Source organism: Seriola aureovittata, chromosome 7, assembly GCF_021018895.1.
Source record: "Seriola aureovittata isolate HTS-2021-v1 ecotype China chromosome 7, ASM2101889v1, whole genome shotgun sequence".
Taxonomy (NCBI): domain Eukaryota; kingdom Metazoa; phylum Chordata; class Actinopteri; order Carangiformes; family Carangidae; genus Seriola; species Seriola aureovittata.
In genome coordinates, this window is record NC_079370.1 from 24,665,124 (window position 1) to 24,684,906 (window position 19,783).

At 41.0% G+C, this 19,783-nt stretch overlaps 1 protein-coding gene across 3 annotated transcripts in view; it reads left to right on the top strand.

Moving 5' to 3' along the window:
* The window catches only part of LOC130172703 (intermembrane lipid transfer protein VPS13B-like), a 322,841-nt gene that overhangs the window by 86,433 nt on the left and 216,625 nt on the right, over positions 1 to 19,783 (top strand). For all 3 annotated transcript variants that reach the window (XM_056381575.1, XM_056381576.1, XM_056381574.1), the window contains exons 18-19: positions 3,948 to 4,082; positions 4,951 to 5,130. In XM_056381575.1, coding sequence (XP_056237550.1) covers positions 3,948 to 4,082; positions 4,951 to 5,130 — 315 coding nt within the window. The remainder of the gene's footprint in view (positions 1 to 3,947; positions 4,083 to 4,950; positions 5,131 to 19,783) is intronic.

Consider the following 19,783-nt stretch of genomic DNA (forward strand, 5'->3'; position numbering starts at 1 on the left):
TAGATTTGCGTGGTCTAGCATCATAGGAAGACAACTTTCCCATACCATTCTTCAAAGCAGTGAGAGCAGGACATGTCGGAATGTGTAAAACATGCCTTTTAAGTCTACAGATGTCCCCACACACATACAAACACACACACACACATTGAGACATGTGCACGCCAACTTTTGAGGTATGCAGAAAGCAAAAAATCAGCCTCCACATCCCATAATGCCCCATCAGAGTGTGTTTTCTCTTTTGTCTATTCATTCTTTCTTTTTCTTTCTATTCCTCAGTTTTTCTTTACTGACGTTACATCCCCCCTTCCCTTCATATTTTCCACGTCCTCCTCAATGTTCGGGATGGTAAATCCAGCTGCCCATGGTTGCCCTCATAGTGTTTGATGGAGTGCTGTAGCCTCTGGCCCCTAGCTGTGTGGTTATGTACTCCTTGCACCTGCCCTTGCTTGACAAGTAACAGCACCACACACATTCACTCACTCGGTCAGTCAGTCACACACAGAAATGCACACACACACACACATTCACACATGCCTGGCTGTAATACACACACTACATAATAATATACACATAGACCAAACCGAATACCACTGTTCAAGCCAACAAACTGCCAACCCTTTTGTTTTTCCTCTTCCTGTGCACCCCACTTTTTTTATAGTCCAACAGCTGGACAAAACATTGTCCAGAGCCCTCCCACCCAACAACCATCACCCCAGCAGGTGTTCTGTGCCCTTTAGGACATCTGTGTGGGCAAGAGGGATATGTTATAGTGATACCCCTAGTTCCATTTATCAAAGACCAACCGGAGTAGAGGGAATGGCCCCTGTCATGTTCCAGATTGGCTTGCACTCTTAACATCTCCATCTTTTCCACAAAGAATGAAGGAATCAGGGGAACAGTCAGTCTGTGTGGAGGCATACTCATCACTGTTGCAATCATTTCTCCTTCAGTACTGTTTTTGAAAAAAGCCAAATGATCACTGGATCTTGTTATCCATTTTCCATTAAGGTAGATGGCTCATGTGTTTTTAGGTTCACTGAGGCACAGCCATTAATATAGCCAAATCTCTGGTGCAGTCCTTTTATGGCAAATATATGTAAGCTATATTGATTCCAGTGGGAGAAAAGAGTTTAGCTTTATGTAGTGCCTATGTCATTTTCTATCTGTCCTGCTGGTACTAGATTGCATCAAATAACCCAAATGTCTGATTGTGTATATGTGTGTATCTGTATGTGCATGGGCTTGCACATCCACCACATTCCCATTGACTTGGGTCTCAAATGGGGTATTTGGACCCCACTGTACATGCTTCTTATTCTTTTTGGTAAACAAAGAAGATGACGACTAAATTCATCTGAAGCATTGAGGAAATTAGAAAAAAAAATCGTTGGTGCTTTAACAGTTTTCTTAAACAATAGGCTACACCATGGGCTTATTTTTGAGTTGAGTGAGAACATCAAAAGGGAAAATGTATCTGTCTCTCCTCTGTACTTGTATATTCTTAAAAACAGCACACACGTAACAATCAAAGAGAGTGAAGGAGATCCATGTGGTCCTAATTCTTAAAAAGGCCTATACTTTTGGTTACTTTGATATTTATACATGCAACATATACAGTATATGTTTTCATGTAAAAATATCAAAGTAGCAATAGCAATGTTATTAGAATCTTTTTCCAGGAGAAGACTATCAATTGCTTGTTTGGGTTATGGGAGGAAATAATTCACATAGTGTATCCACACATATAGAACATGTGTCCTATAGACAGAAGAAGCTGGAGGAGAAGCAGGTAACTAAAGCCACAGAGAGACATGCAACACCGATCCGTTTGACCTGCAGATATATTAAGTGGTAGGCACGGAGACAGAATGAGGGTTATTAACATTCCCATCTTGCATCTGGGCTGATAGAGGACCTCTCAGACAGCAGGTAAAGAAGTCGCTGGGTAATTTGTCTGAGAAAAGGAATGGGAGGGAAATGAGTGGTTAGGGATTTTAGCAATTGCCAGTAATTCCCTTGGTTAAATGTGCTGTGTCTACTTGAATCTCACCCTATTCCACACTGCCTGCTGTTTTACATTAAAACTACATTTGAACTATTTAGTTGATTGGGATTAACAACTGCAAACAAAAGTGTGCTAATTTTGGTGTAAAACAACCCACCCAAGTCATCTTTATTCATGCAACATTTAGAGTTTGGATTACCTAAGCAAGTAAAAATTTAAACAGTAATGATTTCACTGAACAGACACAGAAAGGCAGAAGAAGATAAGGTGGGGTGAAGGTGGAGAAACAGGTAGTTGAGTAATAAGAAATGAAAGAAAAAAAGTCAGAGAGGAAGTGGATGTGCATGAAAAGCCTTTGGGACCGTCGCCAAATAATGACCTATTGTGCTTTCATAGCCTCTCAGGTAGCACCACTCATCTGTGCCTTATTAATGCAATGCCTTCTCACTCACCGGTAGGCAATAAATCTGCTGTAGCCAATAAATATTTTTCAGTTGTTTTTTATCCATTTTCATGTATTTGTTTATGTTTAACATTTTTTCTTTTGAGTTTCTCTTTGCTGTTTGTTCTGCCTTTCTGCCTTGTTGATCCTAGTGTCACTGAGCCAGCATTTGACGGGAAAAGCCCCACTTAGTTGTAAACTCAGTCAAAGAGTGCTGTGGACACTTTTAGGAAATGAAGTGCTATCACTATAAGAGGGGATTATTCTGAGAAGTAAAGCCTTATTGGAACAGGTGATGTAAGAATTTAATGTGATTCCCTCGGACAGTTCCAGCTCACTGGAAGAATGTAACGTGATGGATGGATCCTCCTCTCCTCTCTCAACAGGCGGTTTGGCACAGAACTCCCTTTACTCCACAGTATCTTTCCGCCATCCAGTTATTTCTCCTTCCTCGTCCTGTTATGTGTTTGAAATAGCCTCTCACCATAGAAATAACATTGACATATCATAGTGGCGAGTATGTAATTCCCCTCACTCCTTACCACAGCACAAACAGTTTCATTTTGGAAAAATGGCAGACGAAAGGTTCCTCCACACTAGACTGCCATTAAGAGAAATAATCATAGAGTGAAGAGCACTTGAGGCTCCTGTGATGTAATGCTGGTGTTAGGTGAGTTGTAGTTGACACTAAGATGGATACTTGCATGACTGTATTGGATATCCTTTTGGAAAGATGTATCCTTTATATTGGCTTGTTACTCATACACCTAATAGTCCCTGTTATTTAACCTAAAATGTCCAAGTCATTCAACTCAGTAGATTTACTGGGAGCTTATAAAACATTTAGACAAAAACTTGACAATTTAAGGGGTTTTTATCTTTTAATATTCTTCCTGGGCATTTTTTTTAAAAACAACGTGGCTGTGATGTCAGGACTTTTCCTGACATCACAGTAGTATCCAAAATCACATCATTATACTGTAAATGTGTTCAGAGGAATCTTTCTAAATCCAGATGAAGAAAAGATACGAATAAGGTGTTTTTTCAGACCCTGTCGGCTTTTAGTCACAGATGCAAGTGCACACATTTATTTAAAAAAATAAAAAATAAAAAATTCAGGGATTGCATAGACTTGCTTAGATTTTTAGCAAAAGTGTAGGCATATGCTGATAAAGGTGTATCATGCCATTTCATGTCTTTTACAGCTTACAACAATATGCAGTTGTATTTTGATATATTTATTATGGTATACAGACATAACAACAGCTTAACCTTTAAAACAGAGGACACCAAAATCCTGCTAACACAGCACCTGCTGTTAGTGACATCTGTGTATAAGAGCTCCTGGTTTCTCACAACTCTGGGAGAGAACAAAAGGGAAAGAAAGGGGTCAAGAATAATTAAAGGCCAATCAAGTGTTTAATGAAGCCACTGCAGCAGTGTTTACACCTGCTGGACTGCACTTCATTTTCACTTTGTTTTTTTTGTTTTTTTTATTAGGTGTGAAATCTCTGGGCCCGTCACCGACTCTCGAGGGCTCGGTCCAAAACCTGGAGCTGAAGTTCTGCAGCCGTGCGACGGTGAAATGCGCCTCAGGAACCATGGGAGCTGTAAAAGTGTGCGCCAGGACCCCAGGTGTGTGCAGCTGTGCCCTGTTAAAACTTTACTGCCTGTGTAGGAGGGAGAGAGTGAGACTGACTAGACTCTTCTTTTACTTTCTTTAACGTATACTTTTACACACCCAGCCTCTCTATCTTTTTTTCTCCTTCTCAATCTTTATCTTGATTTATTTCCCGCAGTGTGATTCAGTTGCTGTTTTCTCCTGGGGCACTGTCATTGGGCCCTGGCCATGTGTTTGATGGCAAGGATGTTATTGGAGCTAGTGTCAGCACAGAGTTCACAGGGTCAAACTTCAGACATGTCGTCAGGTAGATAAGATGTGTTGCAGCTGCCAATATAGAAATACATTGAAAAAGAAGTAAATTTTCTTATTACCAAATTACTCATGTAGAGAGTTCATAAAATAATGTACACATAAGGAGTTTAACTTTTGAGGCAACTAAATCACCACTGCAAACCAGTGGTTTTGTCAACCCAATTTACTGTACATGTCCTTCATATTTCTATTGGTCAGTTTTACAAGATTTTATACAAGTTCCAAAACACTTAATATTCTATCATATTTTTCATCAATTTCACCTGCACACATGGAGGCTCACCTCTTTGGTTAGACCCCAAAAAGTTGGTTGACAGAGTAAATGCTGACAAATGCTGCAATTTCTTTTAACATTAGGTTACATTATAATCAAAAGCCTTTATAATGAAAATCTGAGTCACAAGCTGATTCTAATATTTTTTTCTCTCTCTCAAAAAGGGGCTTGCTTTAATTCATTTATTTTTTACAGTTTAAAATAAGACTTTCTCTTTTGTCAATGTGAATAATTTTGAATGATTTTGGTAACTGGAAAATTACATTACTTAGCCTTTGATTCTTGTCTCTCAGGTTTGGGAGATGGGGTGAAGGAGAAGCTGGTTCCTCTCATTCAGGGTCCATCTGACACCAAAGAACTCCATATGAGCCGCTGGCTTAATGAGATCCGCAAACCTGAATCTTTGCTCGCCCCTGACCTGCTGGCGTTTTCTGTTCTGATCCCTCAGCAAGAAGACAGTTGCAGGAACTCAGGTAGATGCCATTGAAATGCTCTCCTCTCCTTGTCCTTACTCAATCTGTTTTTTTTTTTATCAAAATCCCACGTTGATATATCAGTGTCTTTTCTAAGCTATTTTTTAGTTGAAGTTCTATTTGGATTTGTGACAGACAGTGGTAGTCCATATTCCGTCTTGGTTGTTGGTGATCTAATGCCACAGTCTCGGTTTGTTTAGATCATCATATTTTCCTTCCTCCCATAATGTCACGCAGTGCCCCCTTTCACTTATTTGTTTAGTATAACTGATTGTTTAGTAAAGCCGATAAGTGTTTTCCAGTCCAGTATCCTTGAAGCAAGGTTGGCAACTTAGTGTCTCTTTACAGGCAGCATGAGTTCTCTAAACAGCAGTTAGTCTCTGTCAGCACTGGGCTGAGCTGGCTAACAGCAGCTAACCACTCAAGGATTGCTGTTGAAGGCTGCAGTGATGTCAGGTTGCAGTATGTGATTGCGTTCTTAGACCACAGATTATGTTTCTGGTGTCAGTGTGGGAGTGTGTGGGTGTATGCATGTGTGTTTAGAGGGAGGGAGTGGGATTATTCAGTAGCCCTGCTAAAAGACTAAAACTGCAATTTAGATTCCAAAGCTCAAAGTGTTATAGCACTTGATTTAGTAAGTTGGATATTTAATGACTACAACTCAGAGCATCTCATGTATCTAGAGCAGTAGCCAGGTTTGTCCTCATCTATTCAGAATGGTCTCCTGTGTTTTTTCAAGCTGAAATTGCTCCTGTGGTGCTTTCTCCGGTGAATGAGGCCATGAATATCAGTATGTCATCACAGCATGTCATCATAACCTCTCCTCCCCACCTGCAACTGCAACTAGTTGTTCTAATGGGCAGTCCTACTGGGCTCCCAGGTTGATACCTTTGGAAGTAGATATACTTGACAGTCTTTCCTATTTTATGGCCTTCAGTTGCGCCCTGAGTCTCTGAAAGTCCACAAAAGGCGAGTCTCTCAAAGTACACTTGGGGCTGTTGTCCCACAACCCCTTCCTTCCCAACAGCAGATACAGGAGAAGCCTGGGGTGCTTATGTAAAACAATACACCTCCAGTACTTCCAGTACTTGTTTTTAGAGTTGTCTTCAGAGTCACAACTGTACATCACTTTTAATACAGGGCTGCAGAGATTCATCGTGTGGCCTTGACTTACGTAAACCCCCGAACTGAGCCCTGAATCATATCAGGCCTCTGCACTTTAAACATGTCAGTGCTGAGATGGAGATAGAGCTGGCCTCAGCTGGTTTCAGACTGTGAGGAGAAGATACAGCTGTAGCAGCTCTAGCTTTGGGTGTAGTGAAGTAAAAAGATAAGTACAGTTTAGAGACAGTAGATTTGGGAGGTCATCCCTAACCAGGAATTCCATTGCTGTTTAAATGTCACCCAGTCAATCATTGTCCCATTGCTAGTGAACACAGCGCCAAGACACTGCTATAAATTGAAAATGTAAGGCAGGGAAAAGCTTACATTTCATAGGCAACTCACAGTTTGATAAATGTGAGTACTTACAGAATAAATTTTCAGTATGTTGCAATGACATAGGAGTAGAAGATTTTAAAAGCAACGTTGTATTTCTGACAAGGGGTTGTTCCACCCTTTACAGTCTCAAAAACAGATATTTTTAGGAACTAGAAAATATTGAGAACTTAGGAATTCTACTAAGTGTACAGCCTCAGACTATTACTTTGATACAGAGAGCATATTATTTCAGCAAAACAATGGCTCATAAAGACAGCACATATTTTTGAATATTAAGACCTGATCTGAACACAAACCAGAAGACCAAAAAGAAGTGAAAAGAAGACGAGAGACAAAGAAGATGAAGGTGAAAGGGAGGTGGGGGGGGGGCTGACTCCCAGAAGCACTGGATATATCTCCAGCAGATGTGGAGCAGTGGAGGCCTGCACTCCTTCTCATCACTGCCTCAGAACTCCCTTTTTTCCCTCTTTCTGTATTTAATATTCTTTGTTTCTTGATTTTCTTTTACCCTGTCTGCAACTCTTTTGTCTCATAAACTTGTTGATTTCATTTAATATCAAATTAAGAATATGCTTTTTGTCTCTCCCTCTTTCCATTCTCTATGCACATGTCTCTGTTCCTTTGTTTATGAGTAGTCTGACAACAAATTCAGTTAGCATTGGCTGGCTTTATCGTTGCATTGATAGATACAAAGGAACAAAACTGAGCATTAACTGTTATGTATTTTCAGTTATATTTTAAACACACACACACACACACACACACACACACACACACACACACACACACACACACACACTCACACACTGCCAGAAATCTTTCTTTTATCTACAATATACCTGTCAATGCAGTCATAGCTGGAGACAGCAGTGTGGCTTGACAAAAACAGTTTCACCAGACTGGAACTTCTCTCTCTCTTTCTCTTTCTGTGTGTGCGTGTGTGTGTGTGCGCTGAGGGAAAGTCTTGCAAAGTTAGTGTGTCTGTAGGCATTTTTTGGTGTCTACTTATAGGTCTGTGTTTTGTATGGTGGTCAGACTTACATCAAAGCTTTTGGTCAGTCCACATGTCCCATGTCCCTGCTGTCAACCAGGGGGTGACTGGGAGCCTGTTAGAGCAGCGTTAATGGAATGATGGATGCACCACCTCATTTAGCCAGAGATGAAAAGTGGAGTAGCACCATTCTAAATGGCCTGCACCCTTTTCTCCCATAGGACTGACTCTGAGGTTCAAAATTTTGTGATCATGACATTTCTGAATTGTTGGAACTTCTGGCCTTGACATCAAACACATTTTGTTCGTCCCATGTGGCTCTGTTGATTCCATTTAGCACATTCGTAAAGCATGATCATTATACATGGAGCAAAAGACTGGGCTGGGGGGGCTGGGGGTGGGGGAGCTGACTCCTTACACCATAGACATACTGAAAACATTAAGATATAATGAGCCACAATCAACTTTTATATTCAATTTTACATTTGATTAGTCACTTCTGGTTTTTGTATAGAAGCAACGTAAAGTGCACCAGTGCTGTGGGATCTGCCCAATTGTCAAAGCAAAATATTTACTTAAATAATAAGGGGAGAGTGTATTGCCACCAGTATGTAGTCAGTGAAGTGTTTGAATATAGTATACTCACATGCCATGGTGCTTTCACATGAATATACCTTAATTTGTATTTTTGTGTTTTGGTGTATGTGATTGACTGCTGTTGATTGTAAGTCTAGAGAGGCCTTGCCTTCAGTGTTTTTCCCACTGGTCATGTATGTATGATTTTTGTATTGTTTCATCTCTGTGACATTCTGCAAATAACAAGCAGTTTCCTTATGGATCCTTTAATCGATCTCAGAGGCCATTTCTCCATGGCTTACTTTTTCCCCTTCTACAGTTCAAAAGTCAATAATCTGAGGTCACTTCCAATACAATATATTTGGTTAAACAGTTAAATTCTGTACTAACGGCAAAATTCTCCACGCAAGCGTACAGATCTTGTGTCTGGACTTCTTTCTATGATGCAGCTGTCTGCCGGAAATATTTTTAGAACAAACCTCAAAGCACACTGAGGAATGTTAATCTGCTCTGTGCTGAAATAATGATATTTTAAATAACTGAATGCGTGGTCCGGCATTTAATGCAACTTTGACACGTTTTAATTTACTCTCTGTCTTTCGCTCTTTCATGCAAAGTTAATTCACCAAGGAGATGAGTTGCTTTCAAATATGGCCAGTGACATCTGTTTTCTGTCTAATTGTTTACCAGTGAATTAAGACGAAATTCCAATTTACTTAGAAAATGAAGAGAGGGTTGAGTGGCTAAGGGTGGCGGTTGGAGGGAGTCCCTATACACTTGTAGAACTCCTGCAGATCCAGGCTAATGTGTTTTCATTTAACAGAGTTGAGGTTGGAACATACTAATAAATTAAGCACAATTAAAGACGTGGGTTTTAACGCAGAAGGACTAAGCAGCTCTGCTTTGAAATGTCCTCTTTTGTAGATCCAAAGGCGTATGGTAATTTCATATCTTGCTGTTAACCCTTTGCATCACAACGCTACAGTCCCAGATGACTTCTCCTAATTGAACAATCATTCCACATGGACCCAACATTGATGAGATTTTTTGGCAGTTGCAAAGTGCCATGATAGCCAAATATTCTCCCCTTTTTGTAAGAACCAACCATGATTGATGTGTGTGCTGTGTTATGACACAATTTATAATGAGAAATCAATGCCATTATTAAATAACATGAGAAATAGGTTGAGAAATGGAGCAGGACACAGAAAAAGCAAGACAGCTGTAGGAGAAGTGAGACTTGTGGAACTGAGGAAGTGAGGCAGTTGCTGCAATCCAGACTGGCAGGCTTGATCAGAAGGGCACAGGTTAGGCTTCCACATGGGCCCAGTTGACAGCCAGGTTATCCTTGGCTAAAACACACTGGGACTGGTGCCTTGACTGGTATTAAATCTATAAATTATTTGAGAATTTAATCAGAGTAGAGCTGTGCCTTAAGGATCACTCAGAGTAGAAATCCTTGGCCATGTCATTCATGCTACCCTGCGTGTAAATTATAAGTGCTACTCAAGAGACAGCTTGATCATTTTGATCCCTGGACAGTGGCTGGCTGGCTGACTATCCTCCTTGGCTTGGTCTCAGCCTGTCACTGCTGATGGATGGGAAAGACTAAGGGGGTCTTGGACGGGGCCAGTGTGAGGGAGTAGAGGACTAAAGGGTGTGTGAGGAGCTGGGGTTTATGCTGAGCTTCAGTGCAAGCGGCAGCCTGCAGGTGTTCCTCCCACCCTCCACCACCATGACTTGCACCAAAGGAGGAGGGACCAACGGGTCGGGTGGGCTTCATGATCATAGAAAAGACAAAAAGAGAGGGAGAATAAGGGATAGCATGTGTTTTCTCCAGGCACGCCAGCAGCTGCGAGACAATGATTTATGCTTTTCTCAGAGCTCTGGGATCTCAAAATGTTACATTTAATCAAGCACACTGAGAGCAGAGCAAATGTTAAAGATGTTCCCTATAAAACCCTCCAGTTTTGATCTCTTTACCATACCATGGGAGCTGTGGGAATAGGGGAACAAAGTGATCTTTAATCTTAATTTAACATATTGGAGGGAATTATGAAAGCTACATGGAATTAATCCTTGGAGAATTCCCCGGGCGTTGTAATACTGAACATATTTAGTTCCCTAATAGATATTAAAGCTGTTTTCTCCTCAATTACTGTTTTTATATTAGACAGATGGACGAAAGAAAATGTTTTTACGCAGAATTAAGTCCAGTCTTCAAAATTGATCTACACTGTGTGTATTATACATGTGTGTGTGTGCACATATAAAAGACCCAAAGACTGCCTTTAATGGCTCTAAGAGGACTTCTTTCATCATATTTGTTTCAAACTTAATTTCCAACAATAATCTGATATGCTGAAAATGTATGTATGCCTTTAATGTTTTCTATCCGGTTTAAGGTTTTCAAGGTTTTCATTCAAGATAAAGTTTTGCCATCCACATTGAAATACCAAAACAACAGAAAAATGCCTGAATCTGTTGCGAAAGCACTGTATGCCACCATACATGAGTCATATGTTGCATTTTGAAAACATGTTAAATTTCTGTTTTCATCAACACTTTGATGTTTTGCAACAGACAAGTACAGTAGCATCTCATATAATGTTGACTTTAATGTAACCTTTGAATGGGCTGCACTGACACCGTAGATGGGGTGTGAATTTTGCGATCTCCCTTGGTAGCCTCCTCCATTACAATCTTTCAAAGGCCTGCCGCACTTTCATACATCCATCTATCATGCTCTTTTTCCCTCCTTTGCATGTGTTCACTCACTCCATTAAGTGTTAAATCAACAGTCTGTCTTTGTCACAGGCAGCAGCTTGATGGCTTTAAGCTGCTGGCCTGAACTTTTACTGGCTGATAGATCCAAAGTAGACAGAAAGGTACTAAAAATACATTTATTGTACATGCTTGTGAGAAAACACAAGCTAATCTTGTAAGTGAAGTGACCAGCTTTGTAGCTGCTGGGACCTGACCCGAACTTGATTTGAAGTGATTTTAAAACACCTGACAGACAAAAACCTATTTCAGACTCACGCCTGAAAGTATACATATATACAGAAAGTACAAGTATGCCACGCAAGTGCTGCTGCATACAGATTAGAATGGATCGACAGTCCTTTTTAGATTTAATTCAGATACATGAAACTAGAGTATAAGATTCTGTTCCATTTGTTTATTTGTCTAAGCACCCTGTAACTTCCTCAATAATCTGTTAAATCTTCAAGGCAGCCACTCTCATCATGTCTCATCAGTCAGTGTGTGTGAAGCAGAGCAGGTAATGTGGAGATTAGACCCGAGGGAACCCACTCAGAATTGGCTATTGGGGTCAATCATGGCCCATTACTTGAGCTGTTCATCTGGGAAGTGTTGAGCTACTTAGGCCACTCTCACAGTGCTTAAAGGCTGACTGGAGTGTGAGTCCGAGGGGCAGGGGGCAGATATTCAGAACAAGGGGATGAGGGCTAAGGCTAGAGATGGGGTTGGGTTGGAGTGTGACTGGGGCCAAAGCTGCTTTTCAGGCTAGCCTCCACTTTTACATGATATTACAGCTTCCATGTGGCCATTTGGCCGTTGCCATTATACATCCTTCTTGAGAATTATTCAGTTTAGCTCAGTTGCAGATTCACAATGGAATCTTAAAGCTTGGGATTCGTGCTCAGACTGGAGAATAGATGAGAGCAAATGACACTTTAATGATCCCTGTGGGGAAGTTTGTCATAGCAACAGTAAAGTAACAGAATACACTAACAGATAAAGGACTATAAATTGTGAATTGGAAAGTCAGGGGGTATAACTGCCCAGGCCAACATTAAACAAATAACACCAGAACAAATAATGTAAACATTAATCAATGAAAAAAGATTATTGGATATCAGATGGTGGTAATAAAGCAGGGATGTTTAATAGTGCTCCATCTATGACAGGGCTGAAGCTAGAGAAACGCAGGGCTAAGTGCAGATAGAGGAACTCAGTGGTCAAACTAAAGGCTTTTCTTGAGTTAGCTGTCAGTGTAAGGCAGCATGGTGGTGTGTAAGTGAGTCAGATAGAGATGAAAATGTAGACTTTGAATGTAAAGAGAGGTCATTCTAGGTCATTGCTGTTCCACTTCTAAAAGTTGTGGTCTAGTAAGGGCAGGGTCAGAGGGAAAAGGAGCGAGGTAGTAAGCCTTTTTCACCATGTGAGTGGAGTCAATATTAGTTCATCAGTTTCATTAAGATGATCTCTGTAAAGACCTAATGACTGCCATTAATAGCTATAAGAGGGCAGCCTTTCTCACATTTGGTGTGAACTTCCAGCACTAATCCAATACACTAAAATTCTGGTTGAACAGTTTCATTCAGGTTGTAAGATACAGTTTTGCCATCCACATTGAAAAACCAAACCAACAGAAAAATGCCTTGTGAAAGCACTCTGTCAGTGCACACTAGACAAGTACAGTAGCATCACATTAAATGTTGACTATGTTGACAATACCCCAAACATCCCCAGAGCTATACACTCCCATCATTTCTCATCCCCTTGGTACAGCAGAGTTAATACAGTAAGTGCTGAGGGATCGAGAGAGCAACACAAAGTTTCCCTAAACTCAAAGTACTGTCAGCTGTATCCTTTAACATTCTTCAGTCATCATTTATAAGTAAAAAAAGAAGAGAGGAAACAGTAAATAGCGTAGTTTTCACCATTTATAAAGCAGAACCGTTTTGTGTGTGTTGTGTGTGTTGTGTATGTGCTGTGAACGGATGGTGGCTTGCTGACTGTTTGCTAAAGTGGGCCGTAGTAATCCCTCACTCACTGTGTAGAATACAAGCTGTTTACACTTTATCCAGTTCTGAGTAGTAGAGGTGGAAGAGGTCAATTTAGTTAACCTTATCTAATTGAATGTTGTCACTGGATCAAAGGTCGCCACATTCCACACACTCAGATCAAACATCACACCGCACAATCAAAACAATTGGCTTCCCCGGATCACCTAATCAAGGGCTTGGGGTTTTATTCTCACAAATTGGAGGGGATAATGTCCAGACTGACTGTGGAAGGCCAGAACACTGTCTTGAGTTATCCCATTTGGATTAGTTTAGTTAGATTTCATTGTACTGGTACATACTGTGTTTTCTCAAGTTTCAGTCCATCCCTTCTATCCATATATTCTTTTTTCCACTAGTGTATGTATAGGTTGTAAAGTAATTGTGTGTGTTTTAATAAGCTCTATGAAAAATTAATTAGAAAGACGTCTTTGTGTCGCTTACATTTTTAATACCCTCTCCTTTGATGCGTCATGATGAAGTGTTCAGATGTGCTGATGTGACAGTCTGTGGTTTAGAAGTTGCCCTATGATAGAGAATTTCCCTCCTTAATGCGTTCTCATCTTTGCTGACAGAGACAAACGCTGATTTGTGGTGGCTCCCTGTTCGTTTTACCACTTAGTTTATCAGTGTCACTGTGTCTGTGAGCCATGCTCCTTTCATTTCTCATTACTGCTGTTCAAGCTATGAGTGAGATCAGCCACCACCTCCTCATATTATTAGAGGTTGGTTACTGATTCATACTCTGCCAGTGCTAAAGTCACATGCAGGCTAACCAGAGTTCAGACAGATGCTGAATTGGCTTAGCAAAGAAGTATAGAAGCGAGCTGGCTGGAGTTCTGTGCCGGTAGCCAAACCAATATGTGCCTCGCTGCTTGAGTGCCCATCAGAAAACACACTGTGGGCGTGGGAAGGGGATGAGAGCCCATTAGCTTCTTCACAGCTCAGCTGCCATGGATCACCTCCTCCCTCCATGCCCTCCCCTCATCTCTTCTCCTGTTCCCCCTACACTCCTCCATCTCTACTTCCATCCTGTTCTGCGCTCCACACACACTTTCCCATGCTACACTGTTGCCCAAATCAGTGCACACAGTGGGCAAAGCCTTACCACACTGAACTGCAGCCGCACTCACTCTTCCAAAGAAAAAAAAAAAAAAGAGAAACATTAAAAGTTAGTGGACTAAGTACAGTCCCACATAAAGGAGCAGTGGTGAGGATGAAAAAATGTTTGAGGGGAAAGAGCTGAAATGCAGTGTAGGGGTGATAAGTGTAAGAGCTTATATTCTTGGAAATTTCTTTTGATGCTGAGGTGGGGATTATTACTGGAACACTGTGTTAAGATGCAATTAATTAAGCTAATGGTAGTAAGTTGCGATTTAGGTTTGGGCAGGACAGTGGTGGTGGTGGTGAGAGAGATTTCTCACAACTCTCATAGAATGAAAAAGGCAAAGTAATTAACACAATCAGCCAGTAGGAACCAGACTGGGGGTGGGGTGGGCAGTGGGGGACCCAGTGAGGCTCAGTGAAGAATGGAATGTGACACAACCCACACTAATGTTAAATTCTCCCATATAACTGGCTTATTCTTACATACTCTCATTCACACACACAGAAGATTCTCAATAGTACCAATTACAAGGTCTTTGACCTTTTTTCAGGGTTGGCTTGTGTTCAGAAACACTTGTTGGAGCCAGCAAAGAGCACACTTTAACATCATCTGTTTCTTGGAGGGAAATTAAAGAGAGAGAGAAAATGTAAATTCCGCAAGGTTATGTTTGCCATAACCCCTGGCCCTCTGTTGTTCAAAGTGTATTTCTCTTTAACATCCAAAACCACTGTGATTTGTCCCAGTGACAGACAGACTGAAGAATGGCCTCTCAGAGTCTTCACTCTATCATCACATATTTATCCCCTAAATATGGAACCAGTTCCCCTTCCTTAGAGTTCTGTAATACTTCTTGTTTTGTATGCAGAGCTCTCATTTGTCTTCAGAGTCCCTTCAGAGACCACACAAGAACATCTTTGGCGAACCAAGAGTGTTGCTGAGGACTAAGTATATGCAGGTTTAACCAGCTCACTACAGTAGAATGATTGGCCGCAGAAATGAAACTGATTTAAAGCTGCAATCTGTATTTCTGCATTTTCAAACTCCAGCAAAGATGACAAGAGCATGTGTTTGTGTTTCAGCTTTCGATTGTTAAAAATAACATCAACTGACCAGCTACCATATAAAGAATACATCTGTCCAAAGTTAGAAATCACAATGCGGAGATAACCTACTGCCTCTAAATGAATGTCCACATGAATAAAATGATAACTTCAAAATGACAGGTTTAAACCACAATAGAGGGATTCATAGCCTGATTGTTTTCTAGCTTCACTTCTCTTTTTTAAAGATTAACTCAGGCTCATGTCACATTCAAGTCATTTGACCTCAACAGTTCAAGTGAAAAAGGTTTGATGTTACTGGCTAGCAGCCTGTTGCACCAGAAAACTGTAAGTTCAAACATAGCTTAGCTTGAATGTAGTGTGGGAGAGAAAATAAATACATTTGAATTGAAATTGAAATTGAAACACTCTATCTTTGCTCTCTAACAGAGCAGAAATAGCTGCTAATTCACATTTCTATTTTTTTTCCTCCCTCAAAATTATTACAACACTATTACCAGGCATAGAGTTAACATAGAGTTCAGAAATAACTTAAAATGTACACCTCTCGAAGCAGGTGTAACTTATTCTTTATTAACTGGTACCAAGGTGGATTCATTTGGACACACCTCCTGAGTGAGGAGAGCATCCTGCTCCTTTGACCCCCTTAGCCTGTTAACCTGAGTCTGACTGTTTCTGAAGGTCACATGAGGTCTTGCGACTGGTCTTTTTCAACTCAACTCAACTTTTATGGCCAGTTGTCATTCTTTGACTCTTCTTATTTTTGTTGTCTGTGCCTCCTTTTATTTTGTTGTTTTGCCTGTCTTTTTTCCTCTCACTCTCACATCATGTAGCTTAGAGACAGGCCCAAACATCTAAACTTGTGTCCACCTGTGTTTCAGATTCATCACTCACTCTGGTCTTGGTCCTTTTGCGTCTCCCTTACTAATTTATTTTCACAGGAAACAAAATAGTTAAGTCAAGAAAGAGCTCAGCTCCTTTTTGGCATGACTCATGAACACACATTTTGACATGTAGACCTGTGTGACATCAGAGAGGAATAGAAAGGGAGGGAGATGGAGATGGGCCGACCTAGCAACATACTCATTACTAAAATCAATAAGGAAAACATTTTATCAAGAAATACAAGCTAGTGTTTTGAAAGTTGTGGTTAATATATATCTGTACCCACAGTGTGTAATAACTTAATCAGCCTCAGACTGCACAAACTACTTCGACTGGGATGGAGGTTTGACCCCCTGCTTCTGTGAGGCTGAGCTTCACAGCCAAGGTGCAGACTTTGCTCCAGGGCTCATGGACCTCGGAGCCTCCTTTCAGCTCCATGGCTGACAGCACCATTAGGGCCTTGTTGCTCTGATGTGCCTGGGATGCAGTGTGAATGTGTGGTTGCCCTTGCACTGACTGGTTTCATGTCCACATGGGGGTAAATGTGTGGATATAATACTTGTCTGTGTGGATGTATTTTAGACTGATATGAATTGTGAGCTGAGCTGCTCTGGTATCAAGATGTTCCTGATACAGCTTATAGCACTTTCTGTCCTGCTGGGGGAGAAACGGGCATAAAACCCCCCCTGTATTAGGAGGCACACTGGCCAGTAACCAGCAGGCAGCTAATTTACCTGATTGAAGGGGAGATGAAAGCTATGGGGTGCACTTTAAAGCTCCCTGTTGTTGTCTGGCTGTGTGTGTGCATGAAGAATGGGAAGTGTGTAAGTATTTTGTACCCATGTGTTGAACTGTATGTTAAACTACTACAGATGGTAAGCGTTTCTGCTGTGCTCCTGTTGGTCAGTAGCAGCCAGAGGCTTCTGTACAGAGTTAAGAGAGGGTTATGTTTTTAGCCCACTATCACACATTCATTGTTCATAAAACCCACACCACTGCAGGATGAAGCCTCAGTTTCAGCCTCAGAGGATGACTGGGAAACATGACACAAACCCAAAGTTTTCTTTCAGGGAACCTCTTAACTACTAATAACAGCATCATGGTATGGCACAGGTTATCAGACGTCTGCCAATGTCAAACAGCATACACCAGACTTTAGAGGGAAAAATTCAAATTCATAGTGCACAATCTGTACCGGTCCATTTTAATGGGTTCTTCCATGGCCCATCCCTCCACTAAGTTTAGTGCACAGTGTTTCTGTATGTTTTGTGTTATCCTGCTGACAAATACACAGACATGGGTAAAAACATAATTTCCTTGGCAGAGGCAATGAAATAAAAGATTTAATCCTCATTTACAATCCTTCAGTTTAGGAAACACTTTCATCCGCCCTGTGACTTGGCAGTTTAAGGAAATCTCATCTCATGGACTGACAGCGTATGAGATGTTGAGGCATTAGTCGTCTGTAACAATGAAAATAATTAGAATGATAATAGATGAGTGTGTTTTAGCAAAGGGTGGGGGAGGGGTGTTGATAGATAGCATAAGGGGAGGAAGTGCAGACTGTTGATTGACTGCTGAATGAGCCTGCTCTGTTTTAAAGTGTCACTGTGAGGCCTGGCTTTTGGACAGGCAGAAGATCGCTGACCAGGTGCAGACACTAAATCCAGTCTGCTTCTCCACACAGGAAGATAGATGACTTGTCAACATGTGTGGTGCATGCAGTAGGCCAGAATACACAAGGGCCTGTTTCCTCATACAGAAAATTGAATATGACTCTGCGCTTACTCAATATATAACACCTATGAGATATGGATCATAGATTTATGGCAACATAGATGCAAATTCTACATCAATATTTATGATAAAACAAATCATAATTTTGGTTCACTTTGGTGCAGCATAAGCCATTATGCAATCCACAGTGAGTTGGCCATGTTGTCAGTCCTTATCCCTGCTACCAAACAGCATCTCGTATACCTTGAAAAACAGCAGTCAGCAGCACAGTTTGGAGATTTTCAGGGAAACACCGCTCCTAGTGGATTTAATGATAATAAATTTGGTGGTAACCGTTAGTTGACCCCCATTCTGGTCACTATTACACTGGAGCCACTGGAGCATGCGTTAGATATATGACTCTCTCTCAGTATAAGTTATAGGCTTTTGCTCCTTTATCCTTGCTATATCAACACATTGATCTAATTCTCATTTTCTCTCTGATTAATCACCCTGTTTTGTGACTGCACCATTGTCCTCTTTGTGCACTTTGCATATTTTTCTCATACCATCACTCTGCTGCTTGTTACAAATCATTAAAATTCAAGAGGAAAAGTCTTTTATCTATGTAGACATGTGCTAATGCTGCGTTTTGTTGTGGTGAAAATCTTGGAGCGGAACAGACTGCACGAAAACCGTTGTGCTTTGACGCATGTGTGTCTGCGCGTATTTTGTGACACAAGTGTGTGACCGGGTTTGTCTGCCTTTTTGTTGCTGAGCTTGGCGGCTCTTGTTAAGCTCTCCAACATTACAGGATCATTGAATCACTCTCACCCTTTCACCTCCATCTGTGTCTGACAGACAGACACCGCGCTTGTATGAGACAGGGGTGAAACGGGCAAGGAAGCAAAGTGATGTGTGACAATCCTGAGAAGGTGCAAGGTACCTATAGTGAACTAATAAGCCAGGCTAATCTGTAAACCCTGTGATAGCCAACACTCTCCCACCACCTCTGCCACCTTCAATGTGTTGGTGACGGCATTTCAGCGCCACTGCTTCTGGATCCGTCTTAGCCTCTAGGCCAGTCAGTCAGTCGCCTTGTCAGTCCAATCTTCCCATTTCATCAGTTTTGTTTAAGAGGCTTTTTAATGCCCATTGATTACAGTGTCAAAGGTCACACTGTCGTGCTTGTCTGCAACGTGTAGGGGGGTGTAAAGTGCGATGGTGGAGAGGAGAGGGGGGTGCCAACAGTGTGATAAGACGCAGATGGGGGAACTCAGCATAGGGACCTTATCACTAAGTCACATGGTGGATTTATGACTCAGTAGAACTGTAGAGTTGCATGAGGTGCTGCATCAGTTATTCGCAATAATTCTAATACTGCGGACATAGAGTCATACAACTTCAGTTATATGCAAAGGTTCGGGGCAAATTCCATATTTTGTTGGTTTTTGAACTGAAAAGAAATTAATACAGTCCGTGTAGGGAACGGACATTAATAATGAACCTTTCCCCCAATTTTAATTTAGTATTAAAGTTTAATTACAGTATATCAGGTACCATGTACAAAATACATTCATCACAAAAAAGAGAAGAGATGCTTGTACCAGATTAATTTCTAGCTAATTTCCATCTGCAGTTCCTGGGCAGGTGAGAGGAATAGTTCACTGTTGTGTTTTATTTCATGAGCTAAAAAAAGTAGAAAAAAATTAAACAGCTATTGTGGCAAGTTAAGGCACCCTCCCACTTGTAAAACACTTGTTAATTGACAAGTTAAAACTCATAAGACAGAATTGTCAAGAATTATGTGTATTTGGAACTCAAAGCAAGATCTGTAAGACCAAGGAATATTTTACATAAAACTGCACATCTGCTGGGCAGAAGGGCAAAACAAAACCCACATACGACTCTAAAGGAGCTGCAGGAAGGTTTGGCTGACAAAAGAGTGGTGGTGCACTGTTTACTGAGCAGCATAGGTTGCACAAACAGGTTTACATGGAAGTGA